At 26.0% G+C, this 20,967-nt stretch overlaps 2 protein-coding genes and 1 long non-coding RNA gene across 5 annotated transcripts in view; 2 read left to right on the top strand and 1 right to left on the bottom strand.

The window, feature by feature from the left end:
• Positions 1 to 15,157, top strand: part of LOC107998516 (uncharacterized) — a 115,715-nt gene extending 100,558 nt beyond the window's left edge. For 2 of the 3 annotated variants that reach the window (XM_017057837.3, XM_028667075.2), the window contains 5 exons: positions 1,302 to 1,379; positions 3,087 to 3,268; positions 3,583 to 3,781; positions 4,622 to 4,728; positions 5,547 to 15,157. In XM_017057837.3, the coding sequence (XP_016913326.1) occupies positions 1,302 to 1,379; positions 3,087 to 3,268; positions 3,583 to 3,781; positions 4,622 to 4,728; positions 5,547 to 5,672 (692 nt within the window). In that variant the 3' untranslated portion in view covers positions 5,673 to 15,157. Of the gene's footprint in view, positions 1 to 1,074; positions 1,217 to 1,301; positions 1,380 to 3,086; positions 3,269 to 3,582; positions 3,782 to 4,621; positions 4,729 to 5,546 lie in introns of those variants that run through there. The other variant, XM_062081287.1, reaches the window with a different exon arrangement.
• Positions 3,281 to 20,886, bottom strand: LOC133666896 (uncharacterized). The gene is made up of 2 exons (XR_009831749.1): positions 20,245 to 20,886; positions 3,281 to 3,745 (listed from the first exon to the last, which is right to left on the bottom strand). It is a non-coding gene; the product is annotated as an uncharacterized LOC133666896 (long non-coding RNA).
• On the top strand, positions 15,018 to 18,587 carry LOC107998514 (dnaJ homolog subfamily C member 8). The gene is made up of 6 exons (XM_017057835.3): positions 15,018 to 15,154; positions 15,504 to 15,662; positions 15,741 to 15,807; positions 15,877 to 15,971; positions 16,044 to 16,183; positions 16,280 to 18,587. Exons 1-6 carry the CDS (start codon positions 15,077 to 15,079, stop codon positions 16,512 to 16,514), a joined length of 774 nt encoding a protein of 257 aa, XP_016913324.1. The 5' UTR covers positions 15,018 to 15,076; the 3' UTR covers positions 16,515 to 18,587.
• Positions 20,887 to 20,967: the final 81 nt, after the last annotated feature.

The following is a 20,967-nucleotide window of genomic DNA, read 5'->3' as shown; positions in this document are numbered from 1 at the left end:
TATCAAAAGAAAATTTTTAATCATTTTAATACAATAATCTAATTTTAGAATAAATCTTAAAAAGAAATTTTATAAAAATAATTAGATCTATTTAATACTTAAAAAAATTATTTAGATAAGAACCATTACAAATTTCCAATGATAAAATGTGATCATTCTCTTAACGAGATCATTGTTCGGAATAATGGCGCGAGTTTAGGTTATCCCATGTTGGCATCCAGCCAAGTTCGTGAACGCAAATCATATTCTTCTAACGATACCAAATAATGCTCTTTTGCTCGTAAATGCGACCACAGATTTACCGTATAAATGCACTGAACAGATGATATACAATGCAAAGGTAAAATATATCTTTTGCAATATTCTTATTAACAAACAATTATTATTTATTTATCACGCGATTTTGCTTCAACAATATGTAATTATATTTTATCATAAAGTTTAATAAATCACGTATAGAAAAATAATGTTGTTATGAATTTAACGTTCATAAATAATATTAATATGAAAAAATTGTGCTCAATACCAAATTTCAAAATTTCTTTGCAAAACAATTCAAGCAATAATATTGAATTTTATAAATTTAATAAACAATATTAAATTTGACACCTGAAATTTTTATAAAATGTAAATAAGTATAATGAATATGTAATAAATGAATATTTTATAAATGTGTAATCTTAACTTAATCTAACCTAACTATACTATCTTGACTATGTACAATCTTGAGTGCCATCTTTTCAGTATACCAACATAAGAATATTCTCACTAAAATTGTGTACACTTTCAAGAGAGTAGTTTGCCAACTGTTAAGTCTGATGTATATCTGACAGTGGTGCTTTTACAGAAGTCTCCCAAGTATTATGGACAATAGGTTATCTTCTAGAGAAAGCTTCAAATGCTTTTAAAAGCCTACTTCGGCGGTCTTAAGGACAGTTCTATGTTTTACGACTAAGAAGCTTTATTCGCTCTTCTGCCCTATCGCGTTTTATGTCAACCGACCAATAGATGTGCACCAACACACATTTCTCTCTTTCTGACGAAAATGTTTTACCCACTGAAAAATATGTACAGGATTCCTTGCACATTTCTCTACTTTCACAGAGGTTGAACTGAAAACGAGTCATTTGAAATTTTACTATATGTTATAACACATTAACTTGGATATATATTGATGTAAAAAAAAAAAAAATAATTATTGTATCGAGTTATTTCAGTAAGAATAAATATAAATTTATAAAATTTTATCGTATTATCATTTCAATCAAATAAAAATTTGTTTTATAATTATTCTTTTTCAGCGGGCACAAATCTTATGGGCAAATTTACACAAAGTGTCCGAAGAATCGTCCAAGATGTAAAGGATGAAGGAACATCGAGTAAGTTTCTAAAAATATACTATCTTTAAAAAATAGACTTATTTGTATTGTATCGATATTATCAATTTCCAATACCCGATGAGAATTTTTATTTCGCGTTAAAAGAAAATGAGAAAAAAATTTTCAATAAGTTATTCTTTTTTCTCGATTTCGATTTCTCGAAGCATTTGTCCGCGGGATAGCGAATGTAAGAGAACCGGGATGAAGATGTTCGTGCGCCGACAACTGTTGGAAATAAGGTATTGGCCGGGTGCCAGGTGGTGGTCGGCTGTTAGCTCATGAATGGAATTGAAGCAGAAGCTTTTACACCCGGTCAGTTGATATAACGACGCGTCAAGAGTGGTATTTGCACTTGGAATAGTCGCGAACGTTTCCTCTGGGATAAATTCGTTAAAGCTGGATCAACGATTCGTGTACCTTTCTCGAATTAAATTACTTTCGAATAAAAATAATATATTATATTTTATTGATAATTTAGAGAAAGGGATATCTTAGAAAGGGAATTTAAAAAAAAATTTCAATACTTAATTTGAAAATTTTTAATTCTAATGAATTTCGCAAAAAAATTATGTCATTATGAAATTATACTTTTAGTGAATTTATATGAAATTGCGTCGTAAAAAGAGGAGAAATTATTTTTTTGGAAAATCGATCCGATCAAAAATTCGATATTTATTATTTTTCATGCAATTTCGCCTGGAAATATTTTTTTTAGTCGGAACGAAAAATATTTGCAAAATTAATTACAATTTTGCCCCATCTCGTTACAAATATTTGAAATATTTGAATAATCATTTATTAACCAATAATATAATTCGAACCATTTTCGTTTAATATAAATCCTCGAATAAACCATGCACTTACCTCCTTCAACGGCAATAAAGGAGAGGTTTAATTAAAACAGAAACGAATTCCCTGTAACCAAGCGGCAACATCAATTTTCTCATTAGGCGTACACGATACGGCTGAAAGCAATAATGTTATTAAACCGGCTTCGTGAATGGACACACAACGTGTTTGCACGTGCATGTGTATGTGGAGATTGCATCGCTTATTAATGTTCGAGGATCGGCAAAGGGTTAAGGGCAAAGAATGGTATGAAGTAATGGCGATGCTCGTGACAAGGCAACTTGAGTCCCTTTATTATCGACTCTTTATTTTTTCTTAAATTATAAATAATTCGATAATGATGGTAATAATAATAATAATGATAATATTATTTTTAGTACATCTCCTTTTTTTTTAATACCAAAATTAGTGCAATTTAACAGGGTTTTTTTATATACTTTAAAGTTGATCATGGTTGTTTCATGTGATATACATACTATCTAGAATTATTTGTATATAATATTTCATATTTACTTAATTTTACTTAATATTTTTATTAATGTATGTACCGTTTAAAATAATTTAAATATCATATTGTAACAGAAATGGAAAGTTAAATACTGTGATGAATGTAATAAATCAATTACAATTTAATTTAAAAAAAAAAAATGTTAATGAAAATTATTATTGGAGACAGAATTAACGCAATGATTATAAAAATTATCCAAATATGTATAATAATATTTCTGTTTGAATAAAAATCTTGAAAATAAAAAATCTGTAATTAGTCAATTTTGATTTGTCGTATACGATAGGAACGTATTTTCTAGAACTTTTTTATATAAAAATTTTAAACAAACTCTTGAAACTCTTAAACAGGTGGACAAACTAAGGAAGAGGTGATTGAAACGAACGAGAGACTAAGAATCGTGAGGATACGCCTCGATGGAAGTTACGAGATTGCGAAACGTGCCCTCGTTGAACTTATGTGCAAATATACCGACAGCAAGCAAGTACGCAACGTGTTTCAACGTTACAACCTCTTAAAACTAATGATTAAGGTAACCATAATATTTTCTTTTTTAAGAAATATTCGTATTGAACAAAACTCTATTGATCACAACATACTTCCTTAATTATTTCAATTAATCGAACATTCTAAACTAATCCAAAGTTCTAAAATCTAAATTTCATTATAAAATCCATCAAAATCATTATAAAATTTCATTTTCATATATTAAGCCTGTATTCAATTTCTCATAATCTAATTCAATGTTTGAATCTAAAACTAACTTTTGCCTAATTTTAACAATTTTTTAATAAATTATTTTTTAATAATAATATATAGATGTGTGTGGTCCTCTTCTTTTTTCAGGATGTGATCAAGTTGGAGACTCAATACTGGACCCTGGTGGATATACCGAAGCAGGAGAAACAGGAGACCGTGCCTGCCTTTGTCCTGCGCGCCTGTTCCATTATGGAGAAGACCCACAAAAGCGGGGAAGGCGTGAAGACTTCGGCCCGACTGGCCGAAGAAGCTGAAACCAAGAGAGAACGCATTGAAAGACTCGAGAGTGAGTTGAAATTTTTTTAAAAATATATAATCAAAGTGCTCACCTTTAGAAGATCAATTATAGAGATAGAAAAAATATACAAATACAAATATGTAGATTAGAACTTATTTACTTCAAGTTATAAGGATATATTAAAGTTTACGTTAGATATCTCTGTCACACAAGCATCTGATTCTATTTCACCTCTCACTTCATTCGACTTGAATTGCTTAATAAGTATATACTTGGTCTACGAATAAAGTCAAAACTCTTTGTACACCAACTTTATGTTTATTTTTGGATTGAAGAATGAACCTTTCAAAGTTCGTCCATCAATATAATACCATTGTATGTACATAAATATTAAGAGAAATCTACAGACAAGATATAGATGCTTAAAATTTTAGGTCTATAATTTTTTAAATTTAAATAAAAGGTCAAATTTATTGTTTAATTTATTATTTTATTATGGAAAAGAAAAAAAAAAGGTTTAATGAACGCGAGCAATCTTTCAAATTGTTGGACAAATTGTGAGGAAAAGACACAACTCGATGGCTGTCGCTTGGAAAGTTTCCAAGCATGAATAATATATTACCTACTATCATACATGCTCGATAGGGACAAGAAGAGATCGGTTATGGTATTCTGGCGGTATTGTCATTCAATATTATTGTACGTACTTCAAATTTATCCTCATAGAAAAGCCATGATATATTTAATAAAAATAATACTTTATATTTTATAGAAGAAATGCTAGCTTTATTATTCATTATTTTAATCTAAAATTCATTTTAATCGAATGCAATTTATGCTTATTCATTATTGATTTATCTCTACATCGACTTATTTCAATATGCACAGGTATGACAACAGCCCAAATCGAAGCAGAGAACACGCAAATGACTAACGACCTTTATAGATTATTGAAAAAATATACAGGACTCAGAAATCTCATCCGAGATTTAAAGGTATATACAAGTGAACCAAGTACCTCTAACTCTTCCTTTTGCACATTCATCGAAGCTGAATGTGAAGTAATGAATAAATAACCTTCAAGAATATATTTGAAACATCTCTGAAGAATTATTAACAGTAGCTTATCATATTTGTAAAATGTCAAGAAAGAATTTCTTATTTTTAACTTGTCTCATCTGTGTTGTTCAATTGAATTAATCAGTATCCAATTATTAAACCATTTTATTTTATATATGTATGTATTTACCCATATATTTTTTATTGTACATATTATATTACTTGAATTGAAAAAAAAGAGAAACTTATGAGAGGAGTTATTATCAAGTTACATCAAGTTTGAAAAAAAATGTATAATGATGTTATTTGAAAATTAACAGGCTTTATATATATATAAGAAACATTTAATAATTAAAACTTAATGAAATTTATATTTATACTTTTACCAAACCAGTTATATATATTATATGAAAGAATATATGTATAATCATAACTTTTATCTTTTTTTTTTTAATTAAAATATTCTATCTAATATATATCTTTTTTTATTTTTTAATAAAAAGTATTAGATATGAGTCTTTTTAATTTTTAAATAAAATAAAGAAATCTTATATGCTTTTTATAAATCTAAAATTTAGGCTCAATAAGAAGCATCATAAAAAGAAAAATGACAATTCTCACTCACAAATTACCAATCTCTATCCAATCAAAGAAGATCAAACACAATTTTCTCATCTTCCTCTCCTAATTATCACTCCATGCGATCAAGATCCACTTTATCACCTTGATAACATTAATATATCATCTGCTACAGGAGGAGTACAATAGCTCAAAAGTGTATCCAATCTTTCCTCGTTACCCAATCCTAAAGGACATGATCAAGGATATAATGCACAACCCAGACTATATGGAGGTCTGTCACGAGGTGGATCAAGCATAGCGGCCAGACCCCCTCCACCGTTCTCCACGTATGACCTTGTAAATTTCAAGGTCTTAGCGTGGACGTTGGTGAAGGGGGTGAACCGGAAACGAGCCTGGACATGGCTTACTTCATCCATGGTGAACTATATTCACCATATTCCAATTCTGTAAATTTCTTTCACATCTTGATAATATCCTTTTTATGGACATTTATATACATATCTATGTTTGTTGCACGCTGATCAAAATGATAATTTATCATATCGTTATATTATTTAATTGATTGTGTACTGATACAACAAATTTATAAGGAATCACATACACATATATCACATTGTATGTTATTTTCAAGTTGATTCGAATATTCTATTTATAGTTTGTGAATGTGAGTTATATAGTATGTGAATTAAAGAAATAATAATAGAGAATGTTGTGAAGATAGAAGTAAAAGGAGAGATTTTTATTAGCAAGTTTATATAATTGCGAAGGGAAGATTCTTTTGGAGCATGTTGGAATGATGCTTTTAGTGTAATCGAATCGTGTTTGCCGTGTATTTATTTGGAAAACTCATCAAATCTGTTACTTGCAGACGATGCTAACGAACAATTTGAATCCAATGATGAAATCCATTAATTACACTGTCAAATAATTCATAAAATTTCAATTCCACGAAAAATCAAAGGATTCGAAAGAAAGATGGACCTTTGGTATTTTTCAAAAATTTTGAAAAAAATATTTATATTCTCCAAATTACCTATTTCAAATATTCTTATTTACCACACACTGTTAAAGAGTTAACAAGCAATATTACATAAAAAAAAAAAATAAAAAAACACCAAGTAACAGAACGAGAAGTAATTCCAACACACAAAGAAGAAATAAAAATTGATCATCATAGTTTCTTAATTCCAATCGGAATAGCCGCTTGCACGTTGAAACACAAAAAAATACGAGATTACACCTTCGCGTTTCACGCGACTGAAGAATGGTGTAGAATTTTTATTAAGGCAGCTAAAAATGTCGCTCATTACAGGAAAAATCCTGCAAATGTTAGATAAGACGCGCCCTCCCCATCGTTGACTGTTTGTGCGAGTGTCTTTGTGTGGACAAATTATACCATATCGTATGCTCGTGGGTGTGCTTATTTGGAATAGAAGAGAAGAGATTGTTTAACCTGTTAACCGGACTATTATTCATCCAAAATCTTGAGCATTCGCCAAAATCAAAATTAATCCAAATCAAATTCTCAACAACAATTGTCTTATTACACATTTGTTTGCGATTATTTTATATTGAAAATTTATTTACTTTTCAACCCAGATTTTCAATCCTGTGTTATTATAGCTTCGTTTGCAATTATTTGTTTTTTTATATGGAAAATTTATTCACTTGTCAATTATGCACTTTTATACAAATGTAAAAAATTAAAGGAGATTTAAGATTTATTTATTACAGAAGGAGTACACTGATCTAGAAGAATAAATTTCGAAAAAAAAATTACTTTGACAGAAGAGATTCTTTAGAAAGAGTAATAACAGGAGGAATTATTTCTATGATCTTATTCTTAAAAAAAAAAAAAAAAAAAAAATAGAATAATTTATTTTTAACGAAAAATTATGCGAGATATAAATAAAGGAATAATCGAGAGATTTAACGTTAATTCAAGTGACGAGTTGACTCGTTTGACCGGTTAAAGGGTTAAAGGATTAAATATGAAACGCGATATTCTGCTTCCTGCTAATAAATGATCGTAATACGTCGCCATTAAGCATCGTGAAAATTAATAATAGTTTGTTAAGGGAAGGAGAGCTCTCTTTACCTACGAACAGGACAAACAGTAGTTACGTAGTTATATTTATTAGCATACAGTATCGCGATAATGGCGATACCGGTTTTCGTAACATGAGAAATATTTTTGCTTCGATTAAAGTGAAAATGATTAGATATAAAATTATTGAAAATCATGAATAATACATGATATTATGTATAGCATGTTGATGTTCGAAAGAAAGAAATTTATTAGTTTCGAATTTAATTTAAAAAGAAAAAAGAAAGATTGCATTGAAAATTTTTCTTTCTTTTAATTTTCTTAATCTCTTAATAAAAAAGATATTTAGAAATTAAAATATATAACGAGAAAGAATATATACATATAAAATAGTCTTCTTAAAGTCATATGAAGCAAAATGTATTGAGAATTAAATTTAATCTACAATGAGTATGAGAATATATTTTTTTGAGCCTGTTGAGAAAAAAAATAATTGCCAATTGATATTTTCGTTTCGCGCAGGAAGCAGTTCAATGTCCTGTACGAGCTTTTTTTTACATCTATTGAATGACGATAAAGTGTACGTAAGCTCAAAAGCTCTTGGACATGTTCAAATAAAAATTTAATGTCTGATATAGTATAAATTGTAGTAATTTTAATTATATACATTTTTTTTAGCAGTTGGTATTAAATGTTAAATTTTTATTTATATGCATCTTATAGTAAAATTGTTGATATAGAATTATAACGAAATTAATAACCTATAGCCATCCATTAATTAGTTAGGTTAGGTTGGATTACTGATCTTCAATTTTCTTTTAAAAATTTTTCTAATTTTTAAAGAAAAAATCTAGAAATTGTCCCACGATTTTTTTTAACCTCAAAACGAAATTCATATATAGATATATATTGAAATAACGATAGCCATAGGTCGCACATAACATTAATATATATATATATATTTACATACTATAGGCAAACAAATTGAAAAACGTATTCCAAAAATATATATAAAACTGTTAATTTGATATAATAAAAACATATCATCACATTGCATTTACACGCATAATATAAATATAAATACATCTACATAAAAAAAAAAAAAAGAAATCATCACATCTAAACAAAACATAATTAATAATCGATAATTTACATTAACATTCGAGACAAGTACTATAATTTATTTTAATACACACTATTGTGATATTGATTTTCGTTTGAAAACGGAACACTTGACAGCCTTTAAATGATCTATCGTTAAGATATCTAGTCTTAAAGGAAATGAAATAATAATAATAATAATAATAATAAAATACGAAATAATAATCTATTACGTAAGTAATAATATAAGAAATAATAATAATAATAATAATAATAAACCAATGGCTGACAGCTCGAAATCAAAATGCAACATATAAATGCGCGACACACATTGAGACAAAATAAAAATGATCCATTAATTGAAAACGTGGATCGTTTTCAATGTGTGTCGATGCCTAGTGACCCACACAATCTGTTCCCTCGTATGTTTACAATTCATTCTTGTATTCCAGACGTACATGACACACGAAATAGTGGATCAAAATAATACAGTTCACAGAAATGCTGGGTACAGGCGTGCAAAATGAATAATAATTATTTTGAAATTTAAAAATAAACGAACAATTCAATTGTCAATTTTAAAATATTGAGAAAGTAATTTGTATTCTCTTTGTAAATCGATATAAAAAAAACGAACGAAAGATCAAAGTATAAAATTGAAAATTTGAGAATAAAAAATCTTTTCTAGAAATTTGAGAATTAAATTTTTCCAAGGAATGAAATATTTTTCGAAGAATATTCGTTTTTTTATCGCATCGATTTCGGTTTATTAATATCATAATAAACATAATATCCGCAAAATCAAATTCTAAGCAGAATTCTAAATAAATCAAGAGCTTATGCAACAACCAATGCTTTAATTGTTATTAAATTTCGTGATAATTTTGCAATTGTAATAAATTTTATCTGCTAAAGCAATTAGGTCATTTACGATCTATGCTACAGTGCACTTCAAAAATATTCTGTATCAAAATTGTACGTTAATAAAATCTATGCCGAAAGAAGAATAATTAAAAAAAGAGATGGATTAAAATATATAATTAATTGTTCTTCCAAAATCCATAGTTTATAATTTTGCAGTGAATCAAACTTAAGAAGCTTTGAACGTAATTAAAATAATTAATAATAAATATATAATGATAATTAACGATTTAAGAAGATTATATTTAAATTTAATTACAAAGAATAATTTGCAAGATCAAAAATTGGAAAATAAATATTTACAATAAATTATTACTTTGTCTGAATCCAGCAAGTCTATACACGAAACAAAATATATATCGTACTGACTATATAGAATAGTGCTTTTGTCGTAAGATATTTATCTTAGTCTATAACTCATGTAAATAAAGTAACTGAAAATATTTAAAGAAATTTTACAACACGATCAACACTATCTACACTAGCTTCATAATTTTCAATTTTTTTTATTTCGCTCTGTAGCATAAATAAAAATATTTTTTTCTTTCTAAATTATTTACATATATGATTTTTGCAAATCAATTTTTGCATCAAAAAAAATTACATAATCAAATCTATTACTTGTAAAATCAAAAAAATCTGTTATCGAAAGATCAAAATTCAGTCAAAATCAGAAAAATTATTTATAAAAAATTAATATCTTATATCTATTTTAAAATTAACGCGAAGACCAAAAAGAAATATACAGAAATATATATTATATGTTGCATACATATATTGATATACATTGAATTATTAAATTTTATTTCTCAAATATCTTGACTGAATAAATTCTATTTATAATAACATATATTATAGCAAGACAAATGAACGTTGGGATAATTCATTCGCGAAGTAACAATTGATATTTTTTATGCAAAATAAACAGATTAAAAAGAAAATATCCTCTTAGACCAATGTTAACGTTAAGGAAAAACTTAAAGTATAGTATAAAGCAAAAACGTAGCGAAGGAGTAAAGCTATACTCGATGCAATGTCTTTGAATTGATGAATATAGCAAGCGTGCTCGCCTTTTTCATGAAACTAGGAGAGTGCCAAATAGATTTTGAAAGTTTATACGTGTGTGTGCGAATATTAGCGTTGATTCGCTAAATATGGCGAATATATTTGCGAATGTTATTGTCAAATTTTTATATAGTGTGTTGTATCTATAATAATATAACAAGCTTTATTTTGCTGGATTGATTGTTAATTATATACGTAAAATATTAAAAATTCAGATTTGAATTTAATTACCGAATGTTCGTATAATATTTTGATAATTTTAATAATGTTGATAGTTTTAATAATTTTTCCAATTTTAACAATTTTTCCTTTTTAATTTATGATTCATTTAATTTTTACCTATGGATAATTTCTAAATTAATGAAATTAAATTGCGTATCATAAAAGAAACTCTCGTACAATACGATTCATAATTGGAAATCTTTATACTATGACAATATAACACGATTTCAATAATAATAATTAAAATAATAATAATTAATAAATTAATAATTTTCCTTTTAATTCTAAATTATATAATTTCTAAATTAAATTGGAAAAGCAACTCTCGTATAATACGATTCATAAATTGCAACCATTATAATAATAATAATATTTTTAATAATTTTATTTTTCTAAGGATTAATTGAACACAAAAGCTTAATTTCTCTAATAAAAAAAATCAAAATTTAATAAAATTAAATATTAATAATAAAATTAAAAATTCATTCCAGCAAAATAAACTATCGATAATTTAAGTATAATTACGATAAATATATACAGATGTCTGAAACGAGAGATCTACCTAATGTGTTTTAAAAAGTGTGTATATGGTAGATGTAATAACTGTGTTAATGTCTCATAGAAATGTATAATATTCAATGGTGCTTTGGTTTCCCATCTTTAAGTCTTTAACGATATAAAATTAACTTAAAATAAAATCGAAAAAACACCCTTTAAAATTTTTTCTTCCCATATTAATGTATAAATCGAGTGTCATGTGTTTTTCTTTTTTGATTATAGCAAGTACAGTGCGATAAAATTTATAGAAACGACCCAAAAAGAAAACCCTAAGAAAATTTGCTTTGACGTAATATATGCTATTTTGTAAAAATATTAAATTTCTACAAAAATCGGCAAGATATATATAAAGATCAATTACGAAATCAAAGGACCATTATCCGCTGAATAAAATATACATAAGTGTACAATAACCGTTACTCGATCGATAAAAAAAAATTTATAGCTTTTCTGCGAAGAATTCGATTTTCGAAACTTCATCTTGCGCTCTTGGTAAGTGTATACATATATCGACCCATCAATGAAAAATTCGACCAATCTCTATGTCTATAACCAGTATAATTATATGCTATTCGGCGCATGTTTTCATCTAAGCGATTTAATATTTCTGATAAGTCAGATATAACACATAATATATTCGCTTTATTACGATAAGCTTTTGGGTGCATATCGATAAGTCACATAGATGTAAATTTTTACGGACAACAAAAAAAAATAGAAATACAAATATATATATTTTGACAGAAACTTCACGAAGAAGTTCGCGAGAATCTTGAGGAGGACCTTTAAATCGAGACTGTTCTTTTAAATGCAAACAATTTTTCAATAAGACAGTTTCACGATTAAAAATGTTTAACATCGTGATCAACTCCGTGTAAAAGAATTCTAATATCTTCGTGATATTTTCTGATATATTGTACGTCGCTGCGGATCATATTAATTCAGACGTTTGAATGTTTTTAAGTACTTTCATATTCCGAACGAGAAACACAGTCGTGGGAACACAGTCCAACTTGAAAACAAATGAAGAAAAAAAAAGAAAATTTGCGAAGAATTTAAAGATAGAGATTTTCTAATTTCGTAACCATTAGAGAGTAACTATAAATTTAATTATTTTATTCGCAATTATACTGCTTGTTTTTCATTAAACAGAATCATTCCTTTCACGCATTATATATTAGAATATTAATAAAGAGAGAAATTTCTAGATATTGTTAGTACAGCTAGCTTTATGTATTTCATTGTATATAAGAGTTCGGTCATATGAGCATCGATATACATTGTATCGTATTACATTGTATAGTTGCAAATACATTTTAGAATAAAACTCTCGAGAGATTAATGTGCGAGAATCCAAAAATGTCAGGTCAGATCAAATTCAGAATTCATCTTATCAAAGTCCCAAAACTATCTCGATTCGATATCAGAATTCCTGAAAATTTTTTCAGGAAAGAGAATTTTTTTCTTTCAATTTTTTTTTGGAAAACAAAGTGTACTTCCAAAATTTCCAAAAATGTTATTCAATTCCTGGAAATTTTAGAGAATTCTAATATTTTCAAGAATTCTAAAATTCTCGAAATATGAGATACTTTCAGGATCCGATGCGATCCGAGTCGATCCGAGCAAAGCCGATCCAACCCGAGCCAACCCGACCCGTCCCGAGTATTCCAATATTTTCGGATTCTTGTACATCTCTTAGAAGTAACTTTTGCTTTCAAAAGTAATTTTCACTCTCAATGCAGTGTCCAAAAATTATTCTCGAGAATTTTACTTCCAAATATATTCGCATTCTTGATTATTAATCTCTCTAGAATTTGCACGTGTGACCGGGCCTAAGACATGCGATTTAATAAATAGTCAAATTGTAAGAATAAGTCAATCATCAGGTTAGATCGATTGAGAGAATTATATAGAATCATAAAAATTATCTATTGTCATTTATATCATATAATCTTTGCAGTCAATAGTTATCGAGATTTTCAAATCAGTGTGTGAAGTTTAAGCATACGTTTTAACGTCGCGAACAATTCGCAAATGCTTTTCGAACTTCGACCGTTGGTATCATTAATCGTTAGTCCGTATAGAATTTCTAATATACATATAATCACGTGTGTGGCAAACAAGAAAAAAGGAGATAAGCTATTGTGATGTTTGTATTGTATCGTAGAGGTTGGATTCATTTAGAAGTGCATAGTGTACTATATTAAATCATATATAATAATATTTCAATTTTAATCAGTTCTTATAATATATATTTGATAATTTATTGAAGTGTAATTAGAATATAATATAAATTTTAATTGATTGTAAATTATATTATATATTTCGTGTGTGTTTTTGTTCGTTAAAGTGAAAAATTTGATTCTATAAATTACGTTTAAATGATGAAGAAAACCATTTTTATAAGTATAATGCATAAATGATATATTTGATGCAAATGACGTACACTATTAAAAACAAAAAAAAAAAGAGTAAAAAAACATCAATGTCCTGACTATTTCGTGTTCAACTAAAGTTTTTGATGTTTTAATAATTGCTTCAATAAAAAAATAGAATCTTAACCTTGTTGTTACTAACATTTAAAATATGTATAAAATATGTATTATTTTAAACAAATAGTTTAATAATTTTCTTATTTAAAAAAAACCTCACTAAATATTTGCTTTTCAAGTTTTATATTAATATATATTATATATATTTAAAAATTCGTCAAAGTTTCTTTTCATTTTTTTATTTTATATTTAATATTTAATAAACTTATATTTATTTAACATTTTATATTAATTTTATATCATGTATATTGATTCAGTTGAAGAAATCTGAATTCAATATAAATTGATCATATTATTGAAAGAATTAAGAAAAATCTTTATCTTGTGACAGCAAATGTTAAGATTCTTTGAAAAAAGAATTCGTTAAAAAATATAGAATTAAAAAAAAAATACAGAAAATAGGCGGCGAGTTGCATAATGTCGATGTATGTAAGTAAAAACAATTAGTTTGCAATTCATGTAACTAGTTAACAGATGAACGTGACGTATGTTAATAAGTAAAGAAAATGTTACAAGGAAACTGTGTGTGTTTGTAATCGCGTTCCTTAAACAGACTGGCTCTCATAGATAACATTAAAAGTAATGCGTTTATGTATGAACTGGTGTTCAATAGTACACGATTAGGTATTAGATATCATGCTAGATTAGTAAAAATAATAATATGCTATATGTTATAGTGTTGTACTAGTGTTTACATCTTCCTATTTACGCATTCTGTATTTCCTAATGGAAGATAGAAAGTAGTTATGTGTACATGCTAGACTAGTCATAAAAATTAGTATTAATCCATTGATTTAAAAAAATCTTATGCAGTGTATATTAAATGTACGATTTTAATTTCGTCTAATATATCTTTGTTACTGCTATAAAACTTCACTTGTTTATTGGTTGTTAAGCTTTGTTAATAAAATATTATAAGATTTTAAAAGACTATTTAATTCAATTTAAATTCCTTTCATTTCCAATTATATATATCGTGTATAATATATATATATAATTTTATTAAATCTTTGTTTTATTTATATAAGTTATATAATATTATTTATATATTATTGCTAAATTAATTTTAGTAATTTAATTTATCGGTTAATTACTAAATTTTTCTGTGAGTGAATGCAAAAGTAATAAATTTTTGCATCAATTTTTTTGAATAAATAAATAAAAAATGAATTTACTCGAAATGTTAAGTTTTAACAGGCGGCACTACTAACAGCATGGAAGTTAGTAACAATCAAAATGGCTGCTACCAACTCGAATATATCCAGTGATAGTCCAACTAAGAAAGAGGACGAATTCAATGAATTTTATTCCGAAGTATGTAAATTCAGAATGATGTGATACCGTTAGAATATTCACCTGTGTAAAAATCAATTTTTGATAAAATTCTCGATTATATAACTGTAAATACTTTTACCTTATTTTAAGGGTTAACAAACGTCACTATGTATGCTTTAAACAATAATAATAAATCGTATTTAAACTACAATATATTATATAGTTTTTCGTTATTTAAAAACTAATACCTGTCATTTCTTAAAATATTATAAAGTGAATTGCTTTTTCAATAAACTTTCGAGTTATAAATAAGCCTAACCTGTACGAATATATTCGCGCCCAAACAAATAGATATTTTATGAGCTGTAAAAAATTCTCTTTCTTCTAGGTAAAAGAAATAGAAAAAAGAGATTCGGTTTTAACTCCTAAACAACAAATCGACAGATTATTACGACCCGGATCATCTTATTTTAATTTAAATCCTTTTGAAGTATTACAAATTGATCCATCCACATCTATAGATGAAATCAAAAAAAAATATCGACGTGTAAGTTAATTTTTTTTTATTATAATGTATAAATTTTAGAATATATGTTAATTATTATAATATATTTTTATTTTATAGATGTCAATTCTTGTACATCCTGATAAAAATCAAGATGATGCAGAACGTGCACAACAAGCATTTGAAAGTATATATCAATTTTTATTTCATAGAAGATTAAATGTTCAATTTATAAATATTATTTGTTTGATTATAGTTGTTAACAAAGCATGGAAAACATTGGAAAATGAAGAAACTAGAGCTAAATGCATGGATGTTATTGAAGAAGCAAAAGCTAGAACTGATCATATGGTATAAACAATGAATCTTTTTTATTTAAAAAATATATATTATATATAAATATAATAATTGTAAATTTATTAGATTGCAGAAAAAAAGAAAAAAATGAAAAAAGAAGGAAAAACAGAAAGTACAAATATACTCGAAGAAGAAACAGAAGAAGGTTACAAGCATGCAGTTTGGGTTATGACAATGAAACTCTTTGCTGATATGGAAAGAAGAAGGTTAATTTAAATAATAATAATAATAATTCAAAAGTTCACAAAATTGATCCAATTATTTGTAATTAATTTATTTTTTTCTTTTTCTTTTTTGTGTAGGAGAGAATTAGCAACCAGAGATGCAGAACAACGTAAAAGGAAACGAGAAGAAGAATTATCTGCAGAAGCACAAGCTGCATTAGAACGTGAGTGGCAAAAAAATTTTGAGGAATCTCGACAATCAAGAGTTGATAGTTGGAAAGCTTTTCAATCTGGTGCTAATGCCACAAAACAAAAGAAAGCAAAAAAATTAAAAGCTTTTAGGCCTCCTAAAACGAAAGCTGAATCACGATAATTATATAATTGTTCCTGATGCCTGACATAGATTCTTTCATTTGATATATTTCATATTTCTTGCAAAAAAAAAAAAGTAGTTTAAATAGCATGTTCTCACTATGTGATATCAGATTTCTGAATTTATTAAAACTAATTGGAATTGTTCTTGTTTAAAATTTATTTGTTAATTAAAAATTTGCGATTTAAATCTAGTTAAATATACATCAAAATCAGGTATCAAAGTAGAGAATTAGTTGTAAACAGAATGAATACATTGAGCAGCAAAGTGTGAGTATGGTTAATGTATGTATCTCAAGAATAATTTGTATGTTTGTTGAATGTATATGTATGTATGAACGTATATAGTTGTGATATACTTACATGGCCCGAAAAAGTTCAACTTTAATATAATACTTTAACCTGATCTAATTATTGCATAAAATTTAAGATTATACATTTGTATTATAAATTGTTGGATAACAAATGTCAATTTTATGATATACATGTACCTCATATTTTTATCTGAAATATACAATGACATGATACAATACTTTGAAAAAGAAAAATATTCAAGTTGTCAAATTTGTCAAATGAAATTTAAATTAATATTTATAAAATTTTTATATGTTCCTCAAATTATTGAGAACATTTGTATATATTGAAGTAATAATTCAAATAATTTAATGAATATTGTTACATTTTAATGTTACAAAATGATTTGAAGCACAATATAGTACAAAGGTAAAGTATAAATTTTCTTTTATTGAACATAACCTCTGGTTATGTTAATATAATATTATAATATTAATATAATATTATTTTATTTTATATAACTACATCGCGAATGCACATAATGCTACGTAAAATTGTGTGATATAATCATTATATTGTTTTAAAAAAATATATTTTATACATACGTAGTGCAAATGAAGTAAAGTGTTCTTCATATTTGTTTTCTTTATTGTTTTAACAAATAATTTGTTTTTACAATCAAATTTAACAATTAAATTTTTTTCACTATTGACAATACACTAATCACATTGACAATTGAATCTTTTTAATCGTTTCTTCCCGCTGTTTCCTGATCGTTTCAAATACACTACAAGTAACAATAGACCATCTATATATAAAATATTTTGATGTATATTTCGTTTAAAAATCAAGAGATATAAACAAATTATGCTTGTTTGATTTAAAAACTCATATAAGCAAAATGATACATAATACATATTACATTTCACTATCATGAAAATAACTTAACGGGCCATGTAGTTATAACTTCCGGTTTTCAAATAGGATATATTCGCATAATGAATGTTATATCTTAACGTACACTTGGTCCAATCGTAATTTATAAGATTATTGTAAAGAGAAAATTTCTAAAGTGTAAGTCATTGCACTTCTCATTGTAAGTCACTTTGAATAGTCTTATTAACATATGAAAGTAAATGTCGTACAAGTGCAATCGTGAGAATAAATGAATGAAAGGATGTGTATATAAAAAATGAAATTTTTATTAAAGACATAAAATCGAACTAATCGTAACGCGATATAATTTTTATTTTTATTTTTTTTATTTTTTTTTTTTTTTTCATAAAATGAGATTTTCTACGATGCCATAAATTTCAATATATAATTTCAAATTATATAAAATTTATATCAGTCCAATATATTCGATTTATTATAAAATAACTTAAAAATAACTAGCTTTAAACATTACTCTTGAAAAATGCCTCATTTATTTATAATATATTTATAATAATGAATATAATGGAACAAATAAAAAAATTTATGATTTTTATTTATATATAAAAATATCAATTAGTTATAATTATTGGATGAAATTATAATGAATAAGTTATGATTATTTAAAAAATTAATTTTGTTTCAATTGATTTTAATTCATTCACTCGTAAGTGTTAACTATAAATAAATATGTCATAGTATTATTTGAAACGATAAAAAATTCATTTTGTAAAATATAAGTCATTAATGATAATTTGTGTTTTTTATTTAATTCGAAAATTTTTTATTAATGTATTCATCTTGTACATTATAACGTCCATGAGATATAAAATGTAAATACAATATATATCGAGTATTCATAATTTAATAATTCCACTTAGGGTGTATGAAGAACATTTATGTGACTGAATCAATTCGATATGAAAATTTTTTCTAAATATAAAATTAAAATAATTAAATAAAAAATACAATGGAATAATATAATATATAAAAAATATAAAAATTGTAGAAAAATTAAGCAATTCATGTTCAATTTCTTTGTTTACATAAATGTATAAATTTTTTATACACTCTATATACATAATTAATAGAAAATGAAAAATGAAGACTTCACTTTATATACACATGATTGTGTTTTATAAATAATGTTTTGTAAGTAAATAATCTCAATAACATTTTTTAATTTTATTCAAATTGTGTTAATAATATTAAATATAATTAATAATTATAATTATCATATGGTCTTTCTTTTTTTATTTTTTGCATGTGCATGTTATAATATATGTAATAATAATTTAACATTTTGTTTTATAATATTTAATAAATAAAAAAATATTACAATTTTTTATGTATAATGATCTATTCAATTCTTATTTGCTTAACAATTTTGTCGCCATGTATTTCAAAGCTGCTGCACTAGCAATGACTTACGATCAAATGCATCTTACGTGACTGTACACTTCCATCCGGAGTGTGAACGTGAATCGCATATAGAAATATATTATCCAAAACTATACATAGAGAGAAATATATCTTTTATTTATTTAATTTAACAAAAATATCTATTTATTTTATCTGTATTCTGTTATCAACAGTATTAATTTTTTTTTTTAAATTTAAAATTTGTTGTATATATGTTACTACAATTTTTATATATTACAATAATTATATGTATTGTAAATATTTAATGTTAATTTTATAATAATTTTAAAATTTTTTTGAAAATAATTTTATAAAATTATTTTTTTATTTACAATTAATTTATTGAAAATATTTAATTTTTATTTTATAAATAGATTAAAAATAATATAATTTATTCATATTATATAAACAAATACATTTTAAATGCTTTATTAAAATCAAAAAATTATTTATATTTTACTAAAGAAAAAATTTAAAAATATATCTTTAAAATTATAATCGAAATTAAAAAATATATAATGTCAAATAGATTCATTAGTACACTTGCAAACATCTTAAATAAACCGAATAAGAAATACCCAATCAGAGATATTTCACTTAACGAACTGTGCTTTCTTCAAACATTAGCATTTTCTATTTAAATGTTTACAGTCATTCAAGTTTCATATACTTTATAACGATTGCTAATATATTTTAATAAAAAAAAAGAATATTTTTAAATTAGATAATATATATTTATGAAAAATAATTGTTATATGTAAAATAAAGTCCATAATAAATAAAGTGATATTAAATATGCAATACTAGGATTCAGAATAGGTGAAAGTAAAAGACAATCTTCATAAAGGAAATTATGTTAATAATACTTTCATCGTACAAGCAAACATTCTATTTATTTTTTTTTCTTTTTTTAAATTCAAACTATATAACATATTACGTTATTAACATTACAAAAATAATATAAGATTTATCACAATTTCGTATACTGAAGATCGCAATACTCAAAAAGATTGCTCCAAAAGAATTCTATATCTGAGCAACCGATGTGAATATATATATATATATAATAAGTAAGTTTTTACCGTTGCATGTATGCATAGATGATGAAATGTGTTCGTGTAACGTTTACGCACGCTAGCCAGGATAAATATCGATGTATAAGAATCGATACACGAATGAAAGGAAACCGTTCTTCTTTGTAGCACCGCTCATACACACACTAATCAAAGAAATATTATTTTTGTACATATAATCGGATAGAAGAACGTGTTCGTACGACTGTTTCACGAATGGTACATAAATGTCTCCGTTCGTATACGTGGACCGTTACACAGATGGAAATCACATGTCGGTATATATCCCCAACGCAGGTAAACGGAAATGCGTTTGAACGTGAGTTAAACGTATCGGTATAGGACGAAGCACACTAACCTATCCTTTACAAGCAAACTATATATCAACGTCTGCATGTTGCATTGGCGAAAAGGGAAAAGTCCTCGCGTGTATTTTTTTCTAATAAGCCAAAGAAAGCAAGTACATACACAGATATGGTAAACATTCGACGTTCATTGAAATGTATACGTGCAAGAAAATATGCAAATGAAAGGAACACCATCTATCTGTACATACGCGAAAGACACGTGTGTCATCATGCAACACAAGCGCGACTGGTGTCAACCAAGCGTACTTCTATATATGTATATACAACCGCGTGGAACCTGTTCGTACACAATATAGTTAAAGATAAATATCCGCGTCTATATGTATATTATCGCGTCGTAGTATTAGTGGAAAAATTTATATGT

This window comes from Apis cerana, linkage group LG11 (assembly GCF_029169275.1).
Source record: "Apis cerana isolate GH-2021 linkage group LG11, AcerK_1.0, whole genome shotgun sequence".
Lineage (NCBI taxonomy): Eukaryota > Metazoa > Arthropoda > Insecta > Hymenoptera > Apidae > Apis > Apis cerana.
The sequence above is the reverse complement of the archived record's forward strand: the minus strand, read 5'-3'. Positions and strand labels throughout refer to the sequence as shown.

Excerpts from the sequence above, each read along its gene's own strand:
- LOC107998514 (XM_017057835.3), top strand. The coding sequence starts at position 15,077 with ATGGCTGCTACCAACTCGAATATATCCAGTGATAGTCCAACTAAGAAA. Across the intron at positions 15,155-15,503 it reads TCAATGAATTTTATTCCGAA|GTAAAAGAAATAGAAAAAAG; the intron begins GTATGTAAATTC and ends TCTTTCTTCTAG. Across the intron at positions 15,972-16,043 it reads AAGCTAGAACTGATCATATG|ATTGCAGAAAAAAAGAAAAA; the intron begins GTATAAACAATG and ends TAAATTTATTAG.